We start from the raw sequence: 21083 nt of genomic DNA, 5'->3' as shown, positions 1-21083 counted from the left end.
TTAATTTCATGGCTGCAATCACCATCTGCAGTGATTTTGGAGTCCCCCAAAATAAAATCTGTCATTGTTTCCACTGTTTCCCCATCTATTTGCCATGAAGTGATGGGACCAGATGCCATGATCTTAGTTTTCTGAGTGTTGAGTTTTAAGCCAACTTTTTCACTCTCCTCTTTCACTTTCATCAAGAGGCTCTTTAGCTTTTCTTCACTTTCTGCCATAAGGTATGTCATCTGCATACCTGAGGTTACTGATATTTCTCCCAACGATCTTGATTCCCACTTGTGCTTCATCCAGCCCAACATTTTGCATGATCTACTCTGCATACAAGTTAAATAAGCAGGTGACAATATACGGCCTTGACGTACTCCTTTCCCAATTTGGAACCAGTCTGTTGTTCCATGTCCAGTTCTAACTGTTGCTTTTTGACCTGCACACAGATTTCTCAGGAGGCAGGTCAGGTATCACTTGAAGAATTTTCCATAGTTTGTAGTGATCCACACAGTAAAAGGCTTTGGCATAGTCAATCAAGCGTTCTGGAACTCTCTTGCTTTTTCAATGTTCCAAGGGATGTTGGCAATTTGATCTCTTTGAACCAGAGATCAAACTGCCTTGAGTCAAGTGTTCTCTTTTATATGGAAATGAGTGAGTGATTCACTCTGTGACTCAATTCAGGTCCTAAGGTCTGCCTACCTTCTCTTCTGTGAAATAGTCCACTTACTAGTGTTAAGCTCATATGTGGAAGGTTAATCCTATTTATGTGCATGGTATGAAAGGATTGATAAAAAGTCAGACAAGCTTGATAGAATAAACAGAAATGACTGCTGACTGTGATGGATAAGGTAATAGCAGACCAGATGGGTAGATATGAAAAAGCCAGATAAGCTCTGGAGGCAAAGTAGGGTTCAAGTTCAATTTAAACACAGGATTATGAATGTTTATCAACTGCGAAGAAACTGACATTAAGACAGCTGTCAAAAGAATACTAAGCCATAGCAAAGAGAGTTTTAAGAAGTAAGTTTACTTTTTTTTTACTTTTTAGTTCCCCTTCTTCTCTTCTTGTCTCTCTGTGCCATGTAGGTGGTTTACTGTTTGAGTGGATGAGTGGTTTACCATGAGAGGATGCACTAGCACCAATTCACCTTTCTTTTTGAAAAAGTTTATTTATTTGGCTGCATTGTGTCTTAGTTGTGACACATGGGCTCAGTTGCCCCACAGCACCTGGGATCTTAGTTCCCTGACCAGGGATCAAAGCTGTGTCCCTTGCATTGGCATGCAGATTCTTAACCACTGGACCACCAGGGAAGTCCTCCATCCTTCTTTCTTCAGTGGTAATGGATGTGCTGAGAAACGTGCCAGCAAGTAGTGGAGAAACATGGGCTTCTAGGTCTCAAATATATGTCCCATGAGTGTGACCATGGCTACGTGAGGCTAAACCACAGCCTGGAAGAACAATAAAACAGGCTCTTCTGGAAGGATCTGAAATAGGCAAAGAACTTTTAAAATTGCCCTACCTTTGACATACCATTAACCCACACTTTCATTGTCTATCATTATTTGGTCAGCCCTTCTGATAATAATGATAATAGCAATAGCTGTCATTTACTGAGTGACTACCATATCCCACTGCAAGATGATGTTACTGAGCCTACATTACAAATGAGAAAACTGTACGAGGATCTCAAAATGTTAAATAGCTTGCTCACTTGTCTCACTTCTTTTTGTATCCTCTGTCACTATCCTGTGCTGTCCTAAGTCACTTCAGTCATATCTGACTCTGTGCATCACTATGGACTATAGCCCACCAGACTCCTCTGTCTATGGGATTCTCCAGGCAAGAATACTAAAGTGGGTTGCCATTCCCTTCTCCAGGTCACTATCCTAGACCATGACATAATTATTTCTCACTTGGGCTACTGCAACTAATTACTGTCTAACTAATCTTTCTTATTTAATTTTATTTCTCACAAAACAGTTCTTCAACTTTGACCCTCTAAAAATGCAGATCACATCATGTGCGGTCAAACCTTCTGCTGAGAAACATTCCTTTTTTTCCATGACTCTTGGACAGAGTATTGAGTCCATACAGTTCCTCATGACACACCCTCTATCCATCCAGCGGGCCAAATCCAGAGCCCCGTGTGGAATTTGTTTCAACTCCAAAGAAAGAAGGTATTAGGCAGGATCTCAAATATTACCTCTCCACCATTTCTTCCATTCTTGTTCTTTATTAGTAGGATTGCCAGTTAGACACAGGATGGGATTTCTTAACCTGTCCTTTCAAGATAACTTCACACTTGTATTTTTTGTTCCTTTATCTTTTGGAATATATTCTGGATGTATTCCTTACTTCCAACCTCCAAGTTACTGGTTCTCTCTTTAGCCAAACCCACCATAGAATAACTCTGTGTATTTTACTGCTTTTTTCCTGTTGTAGAGTTTTTCTTACATTTTATTTCTTACTTTTACATTTCTGAGATTTTCAATTGTTTCTTTCTCAAATTTATCTATTCTCAATTTATGTCTACCCATTTTATGCGCATAATTTTCTGTTTGTGAAGATACTATTCTCTCTCTTTTAAAGTCCTTCCTTTGAGGGCCCATGACACACTTATTCTTAAGTCCTCCCTTGAGCGCTATGTTCCTCCACATTTACCAGATAGAATAGAGCCACCTGGAGCAGCAGCAGCCCGTGTGATAAAGAGGGACCAGATGCAAGTTTTCTGAGGTAACTGACTGTCTAGAAAGGCTGAGGGAAAGAGGAGAATCTAGGAAGACATGCAGTTGCAGCTTCAGCAAACTGGGTATATGTTCATATATCACTGAGAAAAGAAATTATTAAGGAAAGCAAAACTGCACAGGTTTGGGGGTGGAAGGAACAATGGGGACTGATTTTGACTATTTTGAGTTTAAGGTGCAAGAGGCATCTAGATGGTCAAAACAAGTAACAGATGGACACTGTTCATATGGGTCAGGAGGTCAAGAATGATGTGACAGTGGAAATTATGAGCATCTTATGGTGATAAGGCTGATGAATGCAAATAGATCACCACAAACTTGTTCCAGTGTAATGATCATGGCTCAGATGGTAAAGCGTATGTCTAGAATGCGGAAGACCCGGGTTTGAGCCCTGGGTTGGGAAGATCCCCTGGAGGAGGAAATGGCAATCCACTCCAGTACATTTGCCTGGAAAATCCCATGGACAGAGGGGCCTGGTAGGCTACAGTCTATGGGGGTCACAAAGAGTCGGATACAACTCAGCAATTTCACATCTCAAAGTCATTTGGCTGTCTTTTGATTACGGAATGCTTTGATGGAAGGATAAAAATAGATCTTCATAAAGTCAATTCATACGATAAAACAATATATTTAGAATGCGTGGTGGGGACAAGGGGAGGGATGTTCTTCTCAAAGGGCCACTCCTTTCATAACTGTATTTAATTGCATCATCAGACAGAGAAGGTATAAACATCACCTATTTCCTTTGCTCCTATTCTTATGACTGTCCCACACACCAGGCACTGTACTAGGCACGGGGAACACACATGGCCTGTGCAGAGCATCACATAATGAATAAGTGGAGCCATATGGACTGTTACAAATGCATATAACAAGGGCCTGGATCTGATCTGAGAAATCAGATGACTTCTAAGGAGTTTACATTTCATCTGGGATCAAGAGGGAATGGGAGTTAGATGAGCAGAGAAATGAAAGGATGGTAACTTCCAGTTAAAAGAAAAATCACATTTGTAAAGGCTCTGAGAAGTGTGCAGTTATGAAAGAAAAAAAAATTCACTTATAATTAGAACCAAGATAGGAGTTTGGTGGAAGTTGCAGTAACTCTAAGCAAAGCTGGTGAGGTAAGCAAAGGCTGGGGATAGCAGGTTCGTAGCCAGAACGTCTAGATTTTATTCTAAGTGCAGTGGGAAAGCCCTGAAGGTTACTAGGCCTGGGAGAATGCCTTAGAAGGGAAGTAAGAGTGGAGACCAGGAGGCCAGCCGAGGAGGCAAGTGGAGGCAAGCGAGAGCAGTGAGGATCAAGAATGGGGAGGGAGGAGGGAGGAGGGTTCAGGATGGGGAACACATGTATACCTGTGGCGGATTCATTTTGATATTTGGCAAAACTAATACAATTATGTAAAGTTTAAAAATAAAATTTAAAAAAAAAAGAAAAGGTAGACAGAATCAAGAACCACTGAGGAGGTAAATTCCACAGGATTTGCTATTTGAGAGACTTTAGGAGTTGCAGGGGAGGTGGTCCAGCACCATGGTGGTACCACTGACTCAGAGGACTCATGAGTACATCTGATGGAAATTCTAGGGAAAAAAAAAAAACAACCAGAAAAGCATATATTTCTTTCCCCCTGAGGCTGCTCTCATTCCCGAGAAGTTCTGGGCACCTTGCACAGGTCTACACACCCCTAGAGACAAAGTGCAAGCTGCCTTTCTCTAGAACAAAGCACCTTTTTAGGAGAAGCCAGAGTCCTGCTTCATGCTGAAAGCTACATATTTATATACTCCACCACAAACTGCCAGTTGACCTAACAGGAAAACAAAATACACAGTGTGACATACACGAAAGGTTCTAGAAATGTGAGATGTCTTAGTCATCAAAACCTTAAGGAAACATGGTTGATAAAAGGTTCTGTCCCGAGTTACCCAATCTGCTCTTAGTGACAGAGCTGAGGAAGGGAAGTAGACGGAGGAGAATATCACCCTACCTACCTAGAAAGCAAACTGAAATCTGCAGTTCATCTTCAGAGAAAAAGCAGAATGCTGGAGTTCATGCTTGTGCAATTAACCTGGGTTCTCAGCTAAGGGGAAACATATGTTTTCCATCTTTCTCCTCCAAAGCATGGCAAACTCTAAGATTTTAAGAGATTATACACACTCTCACATACAAAGGGAGAGAGCTAAAACCAGAAAGGGAAGTTCTTCGGTCACTTTATATTAAAGGAAGTTTAAGAAATAGCTGTTACGATACCAAATCCAACAGTTGCAAAAATCAGATGAGCCATGACTTTTCCTGTCTCAGTATCATTCTACCTAGTTATGACAGCACAAAACCCAGCAGTGTAACATCACACAGGCTTCATCACACTTTTCTTGCTGCTGCTGCTGCTAAGTCGCTTCAGTCGTGTCCGACTCTGTGCGACCCCATAGACAGCAGCCCATCAGGCTCTTCCGTCCCTGGGATTCTCTTAAGCGGGACCAAATAAACTCTTGAAAGTGTCATGTTTGTATTCTTTATAAAGTAAGAAAAAGCGAAGAACTATTAGGACCGTTTTACTGAAGGAAGCATTAAGGACTCCCTAAACATTACTGTGGGAGCCAGAGGCAGCACCAGCAGAGAGAAATGTATAGGGCCACACAACAGTTTCTAAATCTGTGTCCAAGAACATCAGCATTACTACGAAGCTTGAAGAAACAGGAATCCCCAGCTCTTGAACCACATCTACAAATAATCCTCTCTGTGTTCAATACGTGTCATAAACAATTCAGATGCAGAACCAAGCTTGGAGACACTGATTTAGTCCTCCCTTGATAGGAGGAAATTTGTCCACCACCCAGGGGACATTGGCACTGTCTGGAGACACTGTTGGTCATCACAGATGGGGGAAGGAATGCCACTGGCATCTAGTGGGTAAAAGCCAGGATACTGCTAAAATCCTCAAATGCAAAGCACAGACCACAAAACTAAGACTTCTCCAGTCTAAAATGTCAGTAGTTCTGAGACTGAGAAAGTCCAATGTAATACAACCGTTCAGGAAAAGAGTTCAGGACAGGCACAGGACTTTTCATTTCTGCAGGGCAAGGGTAGAACCTTGTTTTCCAGAAATTCAGTCTCATTTTCTTGATTCTATGGGATCTTTTTTATTATGAACACTGTGGCAAAATACACATTACATTAAAATTACAATCTTAACTATTTTTAAACATACTGCTCAGCAGTGTTAAATACACTCAAATTGTGTATTCTATGTGACTGCAGGGAAGTCAAGAGATACCTGGAGTAACAGGCAAATTTGGCCTTGGAGTACAAAACAAAGTAGGGCAAAGGCTAACAGAGTTTTGTTAAAGAGAATGTACTGGTCATAGCAAACACCCTCGTCCAACAACACAAGAGAAGACTCTACACGTGGACATCACCTGATGGTCAACACCAAAATCAGATTGATTATATTCTTTGCAGCCAAAGATGGAGAAGCTCTATACATAAGCAAAAACAACACTGGGAGCTGACTGTGGCTCAGATCATGAACTCCTTATTGCCAAATTCAGACTGAAATTGAAGAAAGTAGGGAAAACCACTAGACCATTCAGGTATGACCTAAATCAAATCCCTTACGATTATACAGTGGAAGTGACAAATAGATTCAAGGGATTAGATCTGATAGACAGTCAATCCTGAAGGAAATCAGTCCTGAATATTCATTGGAAGGACTGATGCTGAAGCTGAAACTCCAATACTTTAGCCACCTAATGCGAAGAACTGACTCACTGGAAAAGACCCTGATGCTGGGAAAGATTGAAGGCGGGAGGAGAAGGGAACGACAGAGGATGAGATAGTTGGATGGTGTCACCAACTCAATGGACATGAGTTTGAGTAAGCTCCAGGAGTTGGTGATGGACCAGGAAGCCTGGCGTGATGCAGTCCATGGGGTCGAAAAGAGTTGGACACGACTGAACTGAACTGAACTGAACTGAACGTGATTGCATCTGAATTCAGAATGTTTATTTGGAGCTCAACTGTTTTAGCTCACCAGGCTCTCAATATTTAAATGTCTTGGGAATTACAGGTTTTTAGGCTGAAGAGATAACTTTAATGCACTTAAGCAAAGTTTGTATCATTGGTTCCAGTCTTGCTTGAAACATAAGAAAATGGTTCTATTTCATGTATGACCCTGAAAAAAAATCATAATTGGCTCCTAAATGATTATTAAGCAGGGCGCTGAATGACTACCTCACTGAATCCCCACAAAGTCAGGAAGGACCCAAGAATATTGACAGTTCATCCTTACAAAGCAAGAGGCTTGTCCCCTGTCACACAGCACTTAGTAGCAACCCAGATTTTGAGTCCAAATAAGCCCATCCAAAGGCTGTGCCTGTAAGCACCAGGCCAGTCTGCCCCTCCCAGTGTCCAACCCCAAAGAAACCCCCACGTTTCAAGGCTCTGTCTCATTTCAGGTGGGCTCCTTCAATGATAACCCAGACCATTCACCATCTTTTCCCTAGTTTTTAAATAAATTCAGACTTGGCTTTCATCATACACTGTGTCCCAGGAAGTCATCTTGTCAGTGGATGGAGGAGGCAATCCGGCAGTGGTAGAAGTGTCTGTTTAAATGAGGCTGTTGTTACTGGTGTGAGCCATTGAATGGAGCCATTAGGGATGGAGAGACCCAAACAGAACCACCGAACACACAAAATCAGACAGACAGCGAAGGACAAATACTGGTTTGATCCCTGGGTTGGGCAGATCCCCTAGAGGGAGCAAACCACTCCAAGATTCTTGCCTGGAGAATCCCCATGGACAGAGGAGCCTGGGGAGCTACAGTCCATAGGGTTGCATGAGTCGAACACAACTGAAGTGACTAAGCACACACACACAATATCACTCATATGTGGAATCTACACACACACACACACAAAATTCAATTTCCTAGAAACAGAGGGTAGAAAAGAAGTTGCCAGAGGTTGGCGAGTGAGAGAAATATGAAGAGATTGGTCAAAGCATACAAACTTTCAGCTGTAAGATGAACATGGCCTGAGGATTTAATATAAAACATGGTGACTACAGTTGATAATACTGTACTGTATGATTGAAACTGTCTAAGAGAATAGAACTTATGCTCCCGACTTCCCTGGTGACCCAGTGGCTAAAACTCCGCGCTCCCAGCACAGAGGGCCCAGGGTTTGGTATCTGTTCAGGGAACTAGATCCCACATGCCGCAACGAAGACTGAAGAGCCTGCCTGCTGCAACTAAGGCTTGGTGCAGCCAAATTAATAAATAAATATTTTTAGAGAAAAACAAATGAATTGTTCTCATCCTATGTCAATTGTACCTCAATAAAGCTGAAATGAAATTTAAAAAAGAGCTACCAAACAGAATTATGATTTAGTACAAACGGCCTGGATTTTTTAGTGTCACCCAAAAGTGACAGTGAAAGTGAAGTCGTTCAGTTGTGTCCAACTCTTTGCGACCCCGTGGATTGTAGCCCACCAGGCTCCTTCCTTCATGGGATTCTCCAGGCAAGAGTACTGGAGTGGGTTGCCATTTCCTTCTCCAGGGGATCTTCCCGACCCAGGGATCGAACCAGGGTCTCCAGCATTGCAGGCAGACGCGTTAACCTCTGAGCCACCAGGGAAGCCCAATCTGGATTCAGATCAATAACATCCTATCTGTGTGATCTCAGGTAACTCAGAAAAATTATGAAATGAGAAGTGTAAAGCCTGCCTTGCTAGGCTTTAGGAAGGGGATGAAGTACTCCATGCAGGGCACTTATGACACTGCCGGGCACATCATATGTGCTAATTGGATGGTATACGTTATTATTAATATTACCACTATTACTAGTACTATGTATAGAATGAGTTAAACTCCTGTGTCAAGCACAAAAACTTCAATGCGCTTTATGCAATGAGTGAGCCATTAAAAGGTCTTGGGTAAATCAAATTTATGCATATTGAATTATATCTTAAATATATTACAGAAATAGGATAGCTTAAATATACTACAGAAATCAGATAGTTGAGGGAAAACCATGAGCAATCATTTTGTGCACGCTTGCCTAAAAACACATGCATCTGTGTTCCTTTTAGAAAAATAAAATCTGCAACCATGTATGAAGAGGGGTTGCTATTGTAATTTCTTTCTCTTTGAAGAATGGAGAATACCAATGTTTTATTCTTATCTTTACTACTCACGATTCAAGCCAAAAGTCACCCCACAGAAAGAGACCAATGTGATGGCCTGCAGAATACAAATGTATATAAAACAGACTGACCACCAGAAGCTTATAATCTACTTCAAAAGACTTAGGCACATTTTAAAAATGTAAATAATATCAGGCTCAAGTTATGTTAACTGTAAACAAAATCTACAGGCAAAGAAAACGATATAAGGAATTAAAAGGATGGGACTTCCCTGGCAGTCCAGCAAGCAAGACTCTGTGCTTCCACTGTAGGGGGTAAGAGTTTTATCCCTAGCCAAGGAACTAAGATCCCTCATGCTACGTGGTGCAGCCAAAAAAAAAAGGGGGGGGTAGGGATTAGAAGGATGGAGAAACAACTGCATTACAACAGAACTGAAAAAGACTTGAGCAGAAAGGAGGCTCTGTGTGATGCTAGCAATGCCAAGATTTAGAGTGGAGGGAGTAAGAGAGGGCAGAAGAAAAGTGCGTGGGGGAAAGAAAAGTGCAAACATGGGCAGGGACACACTCGTAAAGGGGTGGTTTGTCCAAAGCAAGAGGGTACTTGAGAACTGCTCACAGCACATGCAAATACCTTGAACCTGGGATAATGTAAGAGAAAATCACAGCAGGACATGAAGCAAGCCAAGGAATCTGACAAGTCTCAGGGTCACCAGGAAGCTCAAGGATCATCCATGACTTTTTCCTTTAATTGTGGTATACTTTCTTCAAACAAAATCTTTCCCCAAAGCATCCAAAAGCGAGAAAAGGTCAACAGCCACTGCTGTGGCAGAAGTGGGCATGGAGACCCTGGAGGCCTATGGCACACAGCCTTCACCCTGAACCATTTGAGGAGGATCTGCAGAACTAAGGTTGAAAACCATGCATCTCTTTTCATCATCCCTTCTGGGCAAATACACAGCAGAGAATATCTAAGGCCCAGATTGGAGTGGTGGCTTTCTGGCGTCAGTGTAATCCTTGTAAAGAAAGGCATGGGGGGCAGAACAGAGGCAGGAGGAAGACAGTGCAGCAGACAGAAGAGCAGGTGGCAAAGAGGTGGGAGAAAATATTTTGGAGAAATACTAGGGAGCCAGTGAATATTCCACAGCATGAACTTGTTGTGTGGCCAATTAGCATGTTCCTTTATTACTAGGTGATGCCTCCCTCCCACTTGCCCTTTAACTTTTTCTCTTTCCTAAATATTTACAAAGTCATGCAGAAAAAGAAGGATAAAGGTGGGAAACCATTCATGATAGAAGGGCAAGTGAAAAAGAAAACCTGAGCATCTCATTCTCTTATTGGGTGAGAACTTGCTTAAATGAGCAGCAGAAAAGCCTTTGCATGCATGCTAAGCCACTTCAGTCGTGTCTGACTCTTTGTGACTTTATGGACCATAGCCCACCAGGTTCCTCCATCCATGGGATTTTCCCAGCAAGAATACTGGAGTAGGTTGCCATGCTCTCCTCCAGTGGATCTCCCCAACCCAGGAATCAAACGCACATCTCCTGTGGGTCCTGCATTGCAGGCAAATTCTTTTACTGCTGAGCCACCAGGGAAGCCCAACAATGCCTTTACTGTGCAATTACTCTGAACTGGGAAGTGTCCTATTCTTTTCATACATTTTCTTTAATCTTCACAATGATCATAAAAGTGGTGACTTATTATCTTGACAAGACAAAGATAATGAGGTTCAAAGAGGCTAACCGGGTTCTCACAGAAAGGGGGCCAGTGAGCCCACCCCACAGGTTTAAATGTCCCGGAGCCCACATCGTGTTTGTTAGGACACACTGCATTATGCCTCTTGTCCAAGAGCTGGGGGTTCTACACGCTTGACCAAAAAATATCTGTTCAGAAAGCATTAGGTTAACGGGAAGAGTGGACAGGAAGCCTTTTTGGCTCTGTATATCCAGACAATGATCACCTAAAACCGCAAATGGTTCCTGAGGTTGAAAGCCAGCAACAGACAGTGAAGACAGGAGCAGAGGCCGCCGCCATGAACAAAGAAGCTAGATGACAGCTCTTTTGAGAGCCTCATATGATAGAGCAGACTTCACTTGTAAAAGGTTCCTCGGGGCTTTTCCTGTGGAGTAGAAACACAGAACTGTCTCCTCAAAATTTAGAATGAAGATAAACCAATCCACTCCAAGTAGACATCCCCTGCAATCGGGATGGGCCCTGACTGAGCAGACTTGATCCCCACTCAGGAATCTCCCTCTCCCAGCTAGTCATTAATTATTTACTTATATAGAAAGGTTGATCAACAGGCACTAGAAAAAAAGGTATTCAGAAATGGGGTAATTCAGGCTCAAGGTGGTTTCCTCTCAAGCCCCTGCAGGATGCAGTGAGGGTGACTCTGCTCTAGATTCATTTACTGCTCGTCGCAAACCAGATCAAGGGTCCACCCAAGGTCGGCAGAATCACAATCTCTGCAGTGGGCCTGGGAGTGCGCCTGGGATGTTTGTTTCTCACAAGCTGCCCTGACACACTCAGGGTTGAGGACCACCAGTTTAAGTTGATAGATAAGGACAACACAGTGTGACAAGTGGAGGGATACTGGAGGTTTGGGGGAGAAGACAGAGCAGCCATGCTTGACCCAGCTTCCAGAAATACCTTGTAGTGAAATGGTAGCTAAGAGCAAAGGAGCAAAGGTAAAATGCGATGGGAGAGAAGCAGGTGATGTGACCTTTACTAAACAAGGTAGAAGATTAGGAGAAAACTGCCCAAGTCTTCCTTGCTTGTGCAGATACATTTGCGATCCTAGTGCCAACTTCCAACTCAATCAAGAAACAGCACCTGATAGCAAGGCTGCCACTCACTCCAGCTTCAGCCACTGCAGGGCCAAAAGGGACTGGGTCTCCTAACACCTTGTGGAGGTCTCCATATGGCATTAGCAGGAGGTCTACAATGTAGCCAATGGTTGAAGAGTTCGGTCTTCAAAGTACAGAAGGCCTGTGTTTGTGTTCTGGTCTCATTGACTAGGAAATCATCTAACTTCTACGAACCTCAATATTAGCACCTGTAAATTTAGAACCATCACAAAGAATGAGACAAAGCAACTTTATGTACCTCTTGACGTGATGCCCTGAAGAGGACCCTCATCTCTCCTTTCTGTCTGCCAAAAATGCAAAACATGCATCTAATTGGAAAGAAACACTGGAGAAACCCAAACTGAAGGCCATCCCACAAAATACCTGTACTATACTCTACAGAACTTTCTAGGTCAGGAAAGATAAAGAATCTCCAAAGAACCATTCAAGAGCCGTAAGACCAGAGGGACATGACAATAAACGTATTGTTATGATTGATCCTTTCAGGATCCTGAAAGGATGTCAGACTGAGGAAAATACCTATCAAGGATCTTATTGGAATAACTGATGAAATATGAATATGGGCTTTGGGCTCTGAACCAGATGATAATTTTGAACTAATGTTCAGTTTTCTGGTTTCTATAAAGAGAGTATGGTTATGTAAGAGAATGATTTTGTTCTTAAGGAGGACACATTGATTATTTGGGGTAAAGAGAGATGCTGCCTCTAAGTCACACTCAAATGGTTCAAAAGGGGATATGTATACAAGAGAGAAAAAATAATGAAGCAAAATATTAATAATTAGTAAGTCTGGATAAAAGGTAGACAGGAGTTCTTTGTACTATTCTTGTCATTTCCGTGTGTGAAACTGTATTGAAATAAATTACTCCTCAAAACTATCAGGCCATGAAAAACAAGGGAAAGACTTGGAAACTGTCAAAGACTGGAGAAGACAGAGGAAACAAGATGGATATATTACAGTGCAGTTGGTATTCTTATATTGGATCCTGTCACAGAAGGACATTAGTGGAAACACTGATGAAATCCTAATAAATTTTGTAGTTCAGTTACTAGCAATCAGCATAGTTGAAGCAAATGTACCACAGTTATATTAAGATGTTAACATTAGGATAAACTTAGTGAAGGGTGTACAAAAACTCTCTAACAATCTTTGTATTTTGTCTGTCAATCTAAAATTGTTACCAAATAAAAAGAATATTTTAGAAAGATTATTGATACACATACAACAAAGGCCATCCCCAAAGGCAGGGACAGGACACTGATTCCACAGGCCCCTAAGAGTATACGTCAGGAATTGCTGTCTTAAATAAGAGGTTTCCAAACACCCTTGGCCATGGCAGAATCAAAAGGAAATAGTTTACCTGAACCACTGACTTAGAATCTCTGGAGATGGGGCCCCAGAGAACATTTGAACAAGTGCCCCAAATGTTTCTGATATGGCCTCGGGCTTGGGCACAGGTATCCAGCTCAATATTTCTCAGACTTAACTATACAAGGAATCCCCTGGGGACCTTGTTAAAATTCACATCTGGGTCAGGAGGTATGGGTAGGGTCTGAGAGTCTGTATATCTACTGAGCTCCTAGGTGATGTTCAAGCAACTGATCCTCAGCCCCACCTGCAGACAAGGCAAAGCAACAAAACAGAATGGGCCTGGGTCCATGACACTGGAGCATCAGTGTCATGTCACTGGAGCATGCCAGCCCAGGATGGCCCTGTGGACTTGAAAGAAAGAAGGAAAGAAAGTGAAGTCACTCAGTCGTGTCCGACTCTTTGTGACCCTGTGGACTGTAGCCTACCAGGCTCCTCCATCCATGGGATTTTCCAAGCGAGAGTACTGGAGTGGATTGCTATTTCCTTCTCCAGGGGATCTTCCCAACCCAGGGATCGAACCCAGGTCTCCCACATTGTAGGCAGATGCTTTACCATCTGAGCCACTAGGGAAGTACTATGGACTTGGGAAGTCCTGTGGACTTGAGAAGCCAACTTCTATCTCTTTGAAACAATTGTTCTCTTGGGTTGTAGACAAACATGATCCTAACAACATTTAGTCTTCACCAAGTAGCCCCAGCCATATCTTGCAGTAATATTCAATGTGTACCCTCTCTCAAACAGCACATCAAAAAGCGTAAACAACTGTTGTCTGACACAAATGTATGTAAAATAACTGAGTGCACTTCTCTACTTTCATGGATTGCTTCTAAAGTCAACAAAATCTGCCTCAAAGAGCAGTTACAATGATTATGACATGTTGGTCTGATGACACCTTTTTTACAACAAAATTTACTCTTCCTTACATTCATGCTCAAACTCAACTAATTCTCATTTGACCTTTATAATTTAATGAATCATTTGAATGCACACAGTAGCTTATAAATCTTCCAGTAGTCTTCAACCAGATAATAAAATCTGACCAGAAAAAAAATGTACAGCATAATCATAAAATAGTATCGAGTACATAAAAAGTACAGTTGCTATGGTACCCTAATTTTGAAAACGTAGAAAGCCATCCAGAACCCCATACTACATGCTTTATGAAACCCTTAAGCATATACTAGGTCTCGAACTTTTTTGTTTTTAAGTCATTTCTTCTAGAATGACAAAAGTGAGCTCCCTGAGATTGCCTGCAATCAATTACATCATAAGACTCAGTACCCAAGCTAAAGGATGCTTCCATAGGTAAAACCATGCTAAAAATCTTTGTGATATTTTTTCGTGCAGTAAAAATTTACTGGGCATTTTTCATATACCAGACAATACACTAAGCCACAGTGCATTTAACTCTAATAATGAAATGACAACTGGCTAGGACCCAAGACCCACCCCTCTATGCTAATTTCATCATCAAAATAGTAATAGGACAAAGTCACATTGTACTTGATGGCTGCTTCTGCAAAAACCAGAGAAGAGTGACCCCCAAAACTAAGTTTTGTGTTGTCTATAATAAAACAATCTACTCATAGTCATGAGTCTCTGCAAGGCAGTGCTGGGACAGCTCCACTGCATCAACGGTCCAAGTCCAGTCCCCTCGTCCCTCCAGCTCCTTCACAGCTTCAGACACAAACCCTGTACTGACTCACTCTGAGTAGATGTTGGACAAGTATAAAACCCCATCCTTCGCCACTACATGTGGTACAGAAATCAAACTATACTGTAACTATTATCACACCAATTTTTCAACACAGCCAGAGAGAAAACAGGAGAAAAAAGAACTAAGTCTGGGAAAAATTCAGAATAGAAGGGAAACTAAAATAACCGCCAAATGACTGCCAGTCTTACTAACCTGGTCGATCTCCATGAGCTTGGGGTAGGCACCTGGCCATTCTATGGCCACCTTGACGATGTCCGCGGGCGGCGGCATTGCAAATTCCAGGAACGTCCAAAGCCAGTGGAAGTGGGATCCTACGGTGTAGACGGCTGCACGTGTCTACACCTAATGAGGAATGACGAAAAGAGAAAGAGAAGTCGCTCAGTACAAATACAGGGTGAATTTTGCTTTATCACTTCCTGTTTTCACTGGTGGTTTAGGTACAAGAAACGGCTCTGGGTGCAGCAGACTCAGGGCGCCAACTGCACCACTCAGTGGCGGCTCCCCAGGAGGGAAGGTAGAGGAGGGGAAGATATCAATGCCCTGGGCTCAGAGCCACCGGGAGATGAGGCGCTGGCGAGGGATAGGCTCCCAAGTCTCCAGTGTGAAGCAAGGCGGAACCCTTACCGCCCAGTTCTGCTCTGACCGGTGCCCGGGGTCTGAATGAGCCTGGCTCACTCTGCCCAGAAGCACATGCGAACTCCTCGTGCTCAACAGTCTCCGGAAGGACAGATTGCCCAGGAAGTCATGGCCAGGAAGCAGCATTTCTTTAAAGTGTTTTCTGGGTGTCACAAATAGAGCTCTGCACTATAGCAACCAGGATATCATGAGGAAGGAGCCACGCCCCACGGTTCACACACATGTACACACACCCTCCCTCCCCAAGGCCAGTTCACAAGAGGCGAAGAAAATTAACTGTGGTGGTGAATACAGCATTCAGAACAGACCTTGAATTCTCACGGGAATGAATAGTGTTGCTTACACAAGGGAAGTAAGATTAATCCTCTGCTGCCTCTCTTTCCCAGACTCCCTCATTTCTTTAAGAATGACTTTTTTTTAACATAATATTTTTGAACAGGTAAAACATTCATGCAATTCAAAATGAGAGTGTGTGTGTGTGTGTGTGTGTGTAAAGACAGTGTGAATCTCCCTCCTCCCGAACGGATATAACTTCCATCCCATCCATCCAGCTAGCCACTGTTAATAGATTCTTATGTGTCCCTTCAGAATTTCTTCATGTAAGTCAAATGTTAAAACATATATTTCCCATTTTCTTTATATAAAAGGCAGCATTCTAAACCCTGTTTTATTCATCTCATGTGTCTTCTAAAACCTTCTATATTAGTATAAACACTGTGTCCTGGTTCCTTCTACAGCTGCATAGTCATTCTTTGTATAGAAGTGTCTTATCTGAAGAGCGAGTCCCCTGCCATGAGCCACTGGGTGATCTCTCACCTCTGGCTGTTATAAACAAGCCTCTGGTGAATAACCTTATGCATACATCATTGTGCTCACTTGCAAGTATACCTTTACAGTAGATTCACAGAAGTAAAATTGTTGGGTCACAGGGTATAAGCAGTTTTAGATTCTGACACCATCTCCAAATATCCCTCCCTAGTGAGAGTTGTACCAGTCTACCCTCCCTTTAGCAATGGATGAGTCTGCCTATTTACACAGACTCACCAACAGATTGAACTTTTGCACACCTCCATGCACTGAAAAAATATATTTCAATGTACTTCCAATGTCTATTTCTCTTATTGTGAGGGAAGTTGAATGTAAAGATGTGAAGTCCCATGTCTACTTTACTGTGAACTGAAGTAATACTTTGCCCTTTTTCTACTGGGTTCTTGGTCTTTTATTCAGAAATTGATCTCTGTATAAAGCTTCTAGTCAAACATATGCAACTGATTCTTTATCAAACCCGAGTGGGGCTTGTCAGTTACTAACCCCTGTCTGTGGCAGTTGGACATGGCTAAGATAATAGAGATAACAGAGCTAATAGTGACAGCCTAATGTCAGTTAATAATAACAACACAAGCAGTGATATAAATAACTAACTTCACCAGAGCTGACAAGTAAAGGAAATGAACCAAAACAAAACGGCTGCCCCTCTGGCCAAGGATGATGAAGCCAGCCTGGTGTGAAGATAATCAGTGCTAAGCAGCAGGAGCATATCTCCAAAGCAGTGGTGCAGTGGCTCATTCAACAAATAATTATTAAGCCCAATTCTGTGCCAGCTGTTTTCTCAGTGCTGGGGATACAGCAGCAAATCTGCACCTTAGGTGGCATCAAGGGACATGGAGAGAAATAAATCAGGGAAGGAGAATCTGAAGTCTGTGAGTATATCTGTGTGGGAGGGGCAGGATGCAGTCTTAAAAAGGGAAACCAGGGAAAGCTTCAGTGAGAGGCAGAATGTGAGCAAAGGTCTATGAGAAGTGAGGAGGTGAGTCATGCGAACACTTGGGGAAATCATGTCACAGGCCAAGAGAGCGTGTTGACTGAAATAAAAATGCACAACCTAAAAGTTGAGAGTTATGTTTTATTCAGTGGATGTTCTTAGGACTTTGAGCCCGGGAGGCAGCATCTCAAATCACCCTGAGTAAACTGCTCCCAAGAGGAAGCAGTGAGCCAGGATATATAGGAGTTTTTGTAACCATACCAGGAAGTCGAAACAAAAGATTACTGTTAATAAAAGAATACTAGATATCTCAAGTTAAGGAATTTAGTGCTTCTCTGTATATGGTAAGATGCAAGAGTCTGGGTTCACTGAAATCATTCTTTGATGTGCACCTCAGCTGTGTGGGGCCAGAAGTGCTTTCTCATAGAGGAGGGGAGTGGCTGCAGTCTGCTGACTGCTGGATGGCAGACATTCTTTGTTTCCTTCCTGAGTTCCCTCAGGACTCACATTTGGGCCGACTGTAACATGGTGGCTAGATCCTTTCTTTACCAATATGGCAGGTAATACTTTATTTCAACTAGCAAGTGCAAAGGCCCTGAGGGAGGAGCATGCCTTACCTGTTCCTGAAACAGGTGAGGGGCCAAAGTCAAGTAAGTAAGAGTAAGAGTAATAAGAGAGTGAGTTCCAGCAGTTTGGGGCCACAATGTGGTAGGTTCACTCACTGTACTCTTGACCCTCCTAGACATTCCTATGCTAACTCTTGGTCTTAACTTGTAAAGAAGAAAGTTCATGTCCATGCATATCTATCTATTCTGAGTATAAATTAGTACAACTTTCCAGAGGTATCTTTGGCAAACTGTACTCAAAGCCTTAAAATTCTATACTCCCTTTGAGTAATTTTACTTTTCTAGGATGTTTCCTTAAGAAATAACTATTAACTCAACCATAACAATGTCAATTGCCATTTTGGTTGTAGTTCCCAAAACTTGAAAACAATTGAATATTCAACAACAGAGACTGCTACATAATTATGGGTCTCATAAGTACAAATACAAGCAGCCAGTCTGCACTGGGACAGATTTCTTCATAATCTGTATACTCTTTTAATTCACTTGAGAATTCTAAGATAGTGTATTTTATCTGTACCACATCACTTCAATCCAGGATCCATACTGAATTACATATCCTAGAATAAGAGTTAAGAAAACAAGTTCTAATGTGAAAACAGACTCAGTGCAAATATCAGGTAACACTATTCAAACCAAAGAACACATAATCATGGTGGTGAAGAGAACAGATAATAGACAGTAGAAATAAAAATGCATTTTGAGCAATTTCCTCCCAACTCTACACAAAATAGTCTAGAGTTACTTTGAAAGAGGTCATCTGGCCTTCCAGGAATCAAAGGCCAAGTGTGCTTTTTTTCCCCTTTAAAAGATATTTATTTCTCAAAGACTGTTCAGACAAAACCTGTTGAACAGGTGAGAATAGAATAACACAGTTCTCCTTGTGCCTCCGTAGAGAACAACATAAGAGCGGTGCACAAAGCAGCCATTGAGAGCAAAGAGGCTGGGAGCACCCCTTGGGAACTCACCTAACCAGCCCAATTAGTCCTCATCAGTTTTCCCCACATTAACAAGCAGCAGAGATGGGGTACAGCCAGGTTCCCATAGGTAGAGTCAGGTGTACAACTGCAGAATGAATAATCCCATCCACCTCATTATTCTCAGAAGTCCACATTTTATCCTCTTGAATTTATATTTCCACGAAGAAACAGTTGGCTTCTATATATAGTCATGTTGCTACTGATGAAATTCAGAAGAGAACGTTTCTAGCTCAGGTTTTCTCACCCTTGTAAGATGTTTAGCAGCATCCTTGGCCTCTACCCACTAAAGGTCAATAACCCTGTTTAGCTGTGACAGAAATGTCAGAAATGTCTCCAGACACTGCCAATGTCCTCTGAGGGGAAAATCGTCCTCCAGTTATGTGTGAGCTGCCAAGTTCTCAGGACTTCCCTGGTGGCTCAGATGGCAAAGAATCTGCCTGCAATTCAGAAGACCTGGGTTCAATCCCTGGGTCAGAAAGATCCCCTGGGAAGGGAATGTCTACCTAGTATTCCTGATGCAAACAGCCAACTCATTAGAAAAGACCCTGATTCTGGGAAAGACTGAAAGTAGGAGGAGAAGGGGATGACAGAGGATGAAATGGTTGGATGGCATCACGTACTCAATGGACATGAGTTTGAACAAACCCTGGGAGATGGTGAAGGACAGGGAAGCCTGGTGTGCTGCAGTCCATGGGGTCACAAAAAGTCTGACATGACTGAGCATCTGAAGGACAACAAATTCTTACCTGGGAAATCTCATGGACAGAGGAGCCTGGTGGACTACAGTCCATGGAGTCACAAAGAGTTGGACACGACTGAGTGACTAACACATGCCAAGTTCTCTGGGAAGATACTAATGATCAGGGCAAGCCATGGCTGAAGAGACACAAGACAGGCTCAGCAAGAAACATGAACATTCAGACCCAGTGCCTGGTCAGGCATCACTGAGATGCAAAAGTATTTCTAAATTTCAGTCAACAAATGTAGTCTCCTGGCATCTTTGCATCTTCAGACACAGTGCTCATAGCTTTTGAGTCTTCTCGTCAACCTCCCCCAACCACAGCTTGGAGCACTGTAAGGCAGGGTACACATCCTGATCACAGTTACATACCAGGGCCCACAGGCATCTCATGCATGGTGTTGGCTGAATGCATCCTTTCTACAACTAACATCTCATCAGAGCTACTGGCAGTAAAACTGAGTCTAATCAAAATTGCCCAGTAAATATAAGCTGCATGAATTTATGTAATAAACTCCTTGATATAATAATTGTTATGCAAACTATAATTTCAGAACCACTGAAGGGCAGTGTAGGCGAGATCTTTTTTAACCACTCTGCCTTGTGGTCCTCCCTACCTAAGGAATGAGTGGAGAATTCTACAAGGTTCTGGCTTGGTTGCTGATTAATTTACTTTATGCCAATACTAAGATTCTACAACCTTAATAAGATGCATGTCAAAGGACTTGTTTACAGTTAAGTAAATTAAATGAATAAAAAAGGAGTCACTTCTTACTTGGAAGTGAGTTACCAAAATCCTCAGATGTAGCCCTGAGCAAGTTGAAGTTGTCTTTATTATTCTGCCGAATGTCTCCTCCTTATCTTTGGGTCACATATCTGATACAATGGAGAGAAATCACTCTTGATTCCTATCTAGAAACCTATCACTGTGCATTGTTCTAAACCCAAAGTGCTACATGTTCTGTGTTTGAAACTCATTCCACTGAAGTCTCCTAAAGATGTGTCACATCTCTGCATGTTTTTCCAGGCAGTTTGATTAGATCTTGAAGTTCATAAAGTTCCCAAATATCTGACCCATTTTTTTCCCTGAATTTTCCATAAGAGTTTTAGCTTTGGGTCTCTGAATGGCTTTGAACTCTTTTATCTTATTTCTAGCCTTCCTGTTACACCAGCAAACCCTATTAAGAGAAGAGAAAATCAAGCCTATAAGGATGTTCTATAGGAGTTGTGTAGTGGGAAAGTTAACATGATTGCCCTGTGAACCATGTATCCCCACAACTATACTGAAAGAGCCTGATAGATGGACCAGTAGAAGTCAAAAGGCAGATCGATGGGAAAGAGATAGCAAACAGCTGGAGAAACAATTTGTTTCAACTCCTCTGTCTCTTCCTTTCCTCCATAGGCAAGCTGTCCCCTGCCCCACTCGCCATCATTATCTACTTGTGACAGATAATAGGTTTATAATGAGTATGGGAATAGTGGGGAGGGAGAACTAGTTCCAGATTTTAAATGTTCAG

General features: G+C 42.3%; 1 protein-coding gene across 5 annotated transcripts in view; it reads right to left on the bottom strand.

The window, feature by feature from the left end:
- The window catches only part of ELMO1 (engulfment and cell motility 1), a 584006-nt gene that overhangs the window by 457155 nt on the left and 105768 nt on the right, over positions 1–21083 (bottom strand). For 4 of the 5 annotated variants that reach the window (XM_061414116.1, XM_061414119.1, XM_061414114.1 and 1 more), the window contains one exon: positions 15016–15165. In XM_061414116.1, coding sequence (XP_061270100.1) covers positions 15016–15093 — 78 coding nt within the window. In that variant the 5' untranslated portion in view covers positions 15094–15165. Of the gene's footprint in view, positions 1–15015; positions 15166–15447; positions 15613–21083 lie in introns of those variants that run through there. The other variant, XM_061414118.1, reaches the window with a different exon arrangement.

The sequence above is a fragment of the Bos javanicus genome, chromosome 4, assembly GCF_032452875.1.
Source record: "Bos javanicus breed banteng chromosome 4, ARS-OSU_banteng_1.0, whole genome shotgun sequence".
NCBI classification, from domain to species: domain Eukaryota; kingdom Metazoa; phylum Chordata; class Mammalia; order Artiodactyla; family Bovidae; genus Bos; species Bos javanicus.
This window is presented reverse-complemented; position numbering and strand designations above follow the sequence as displayed.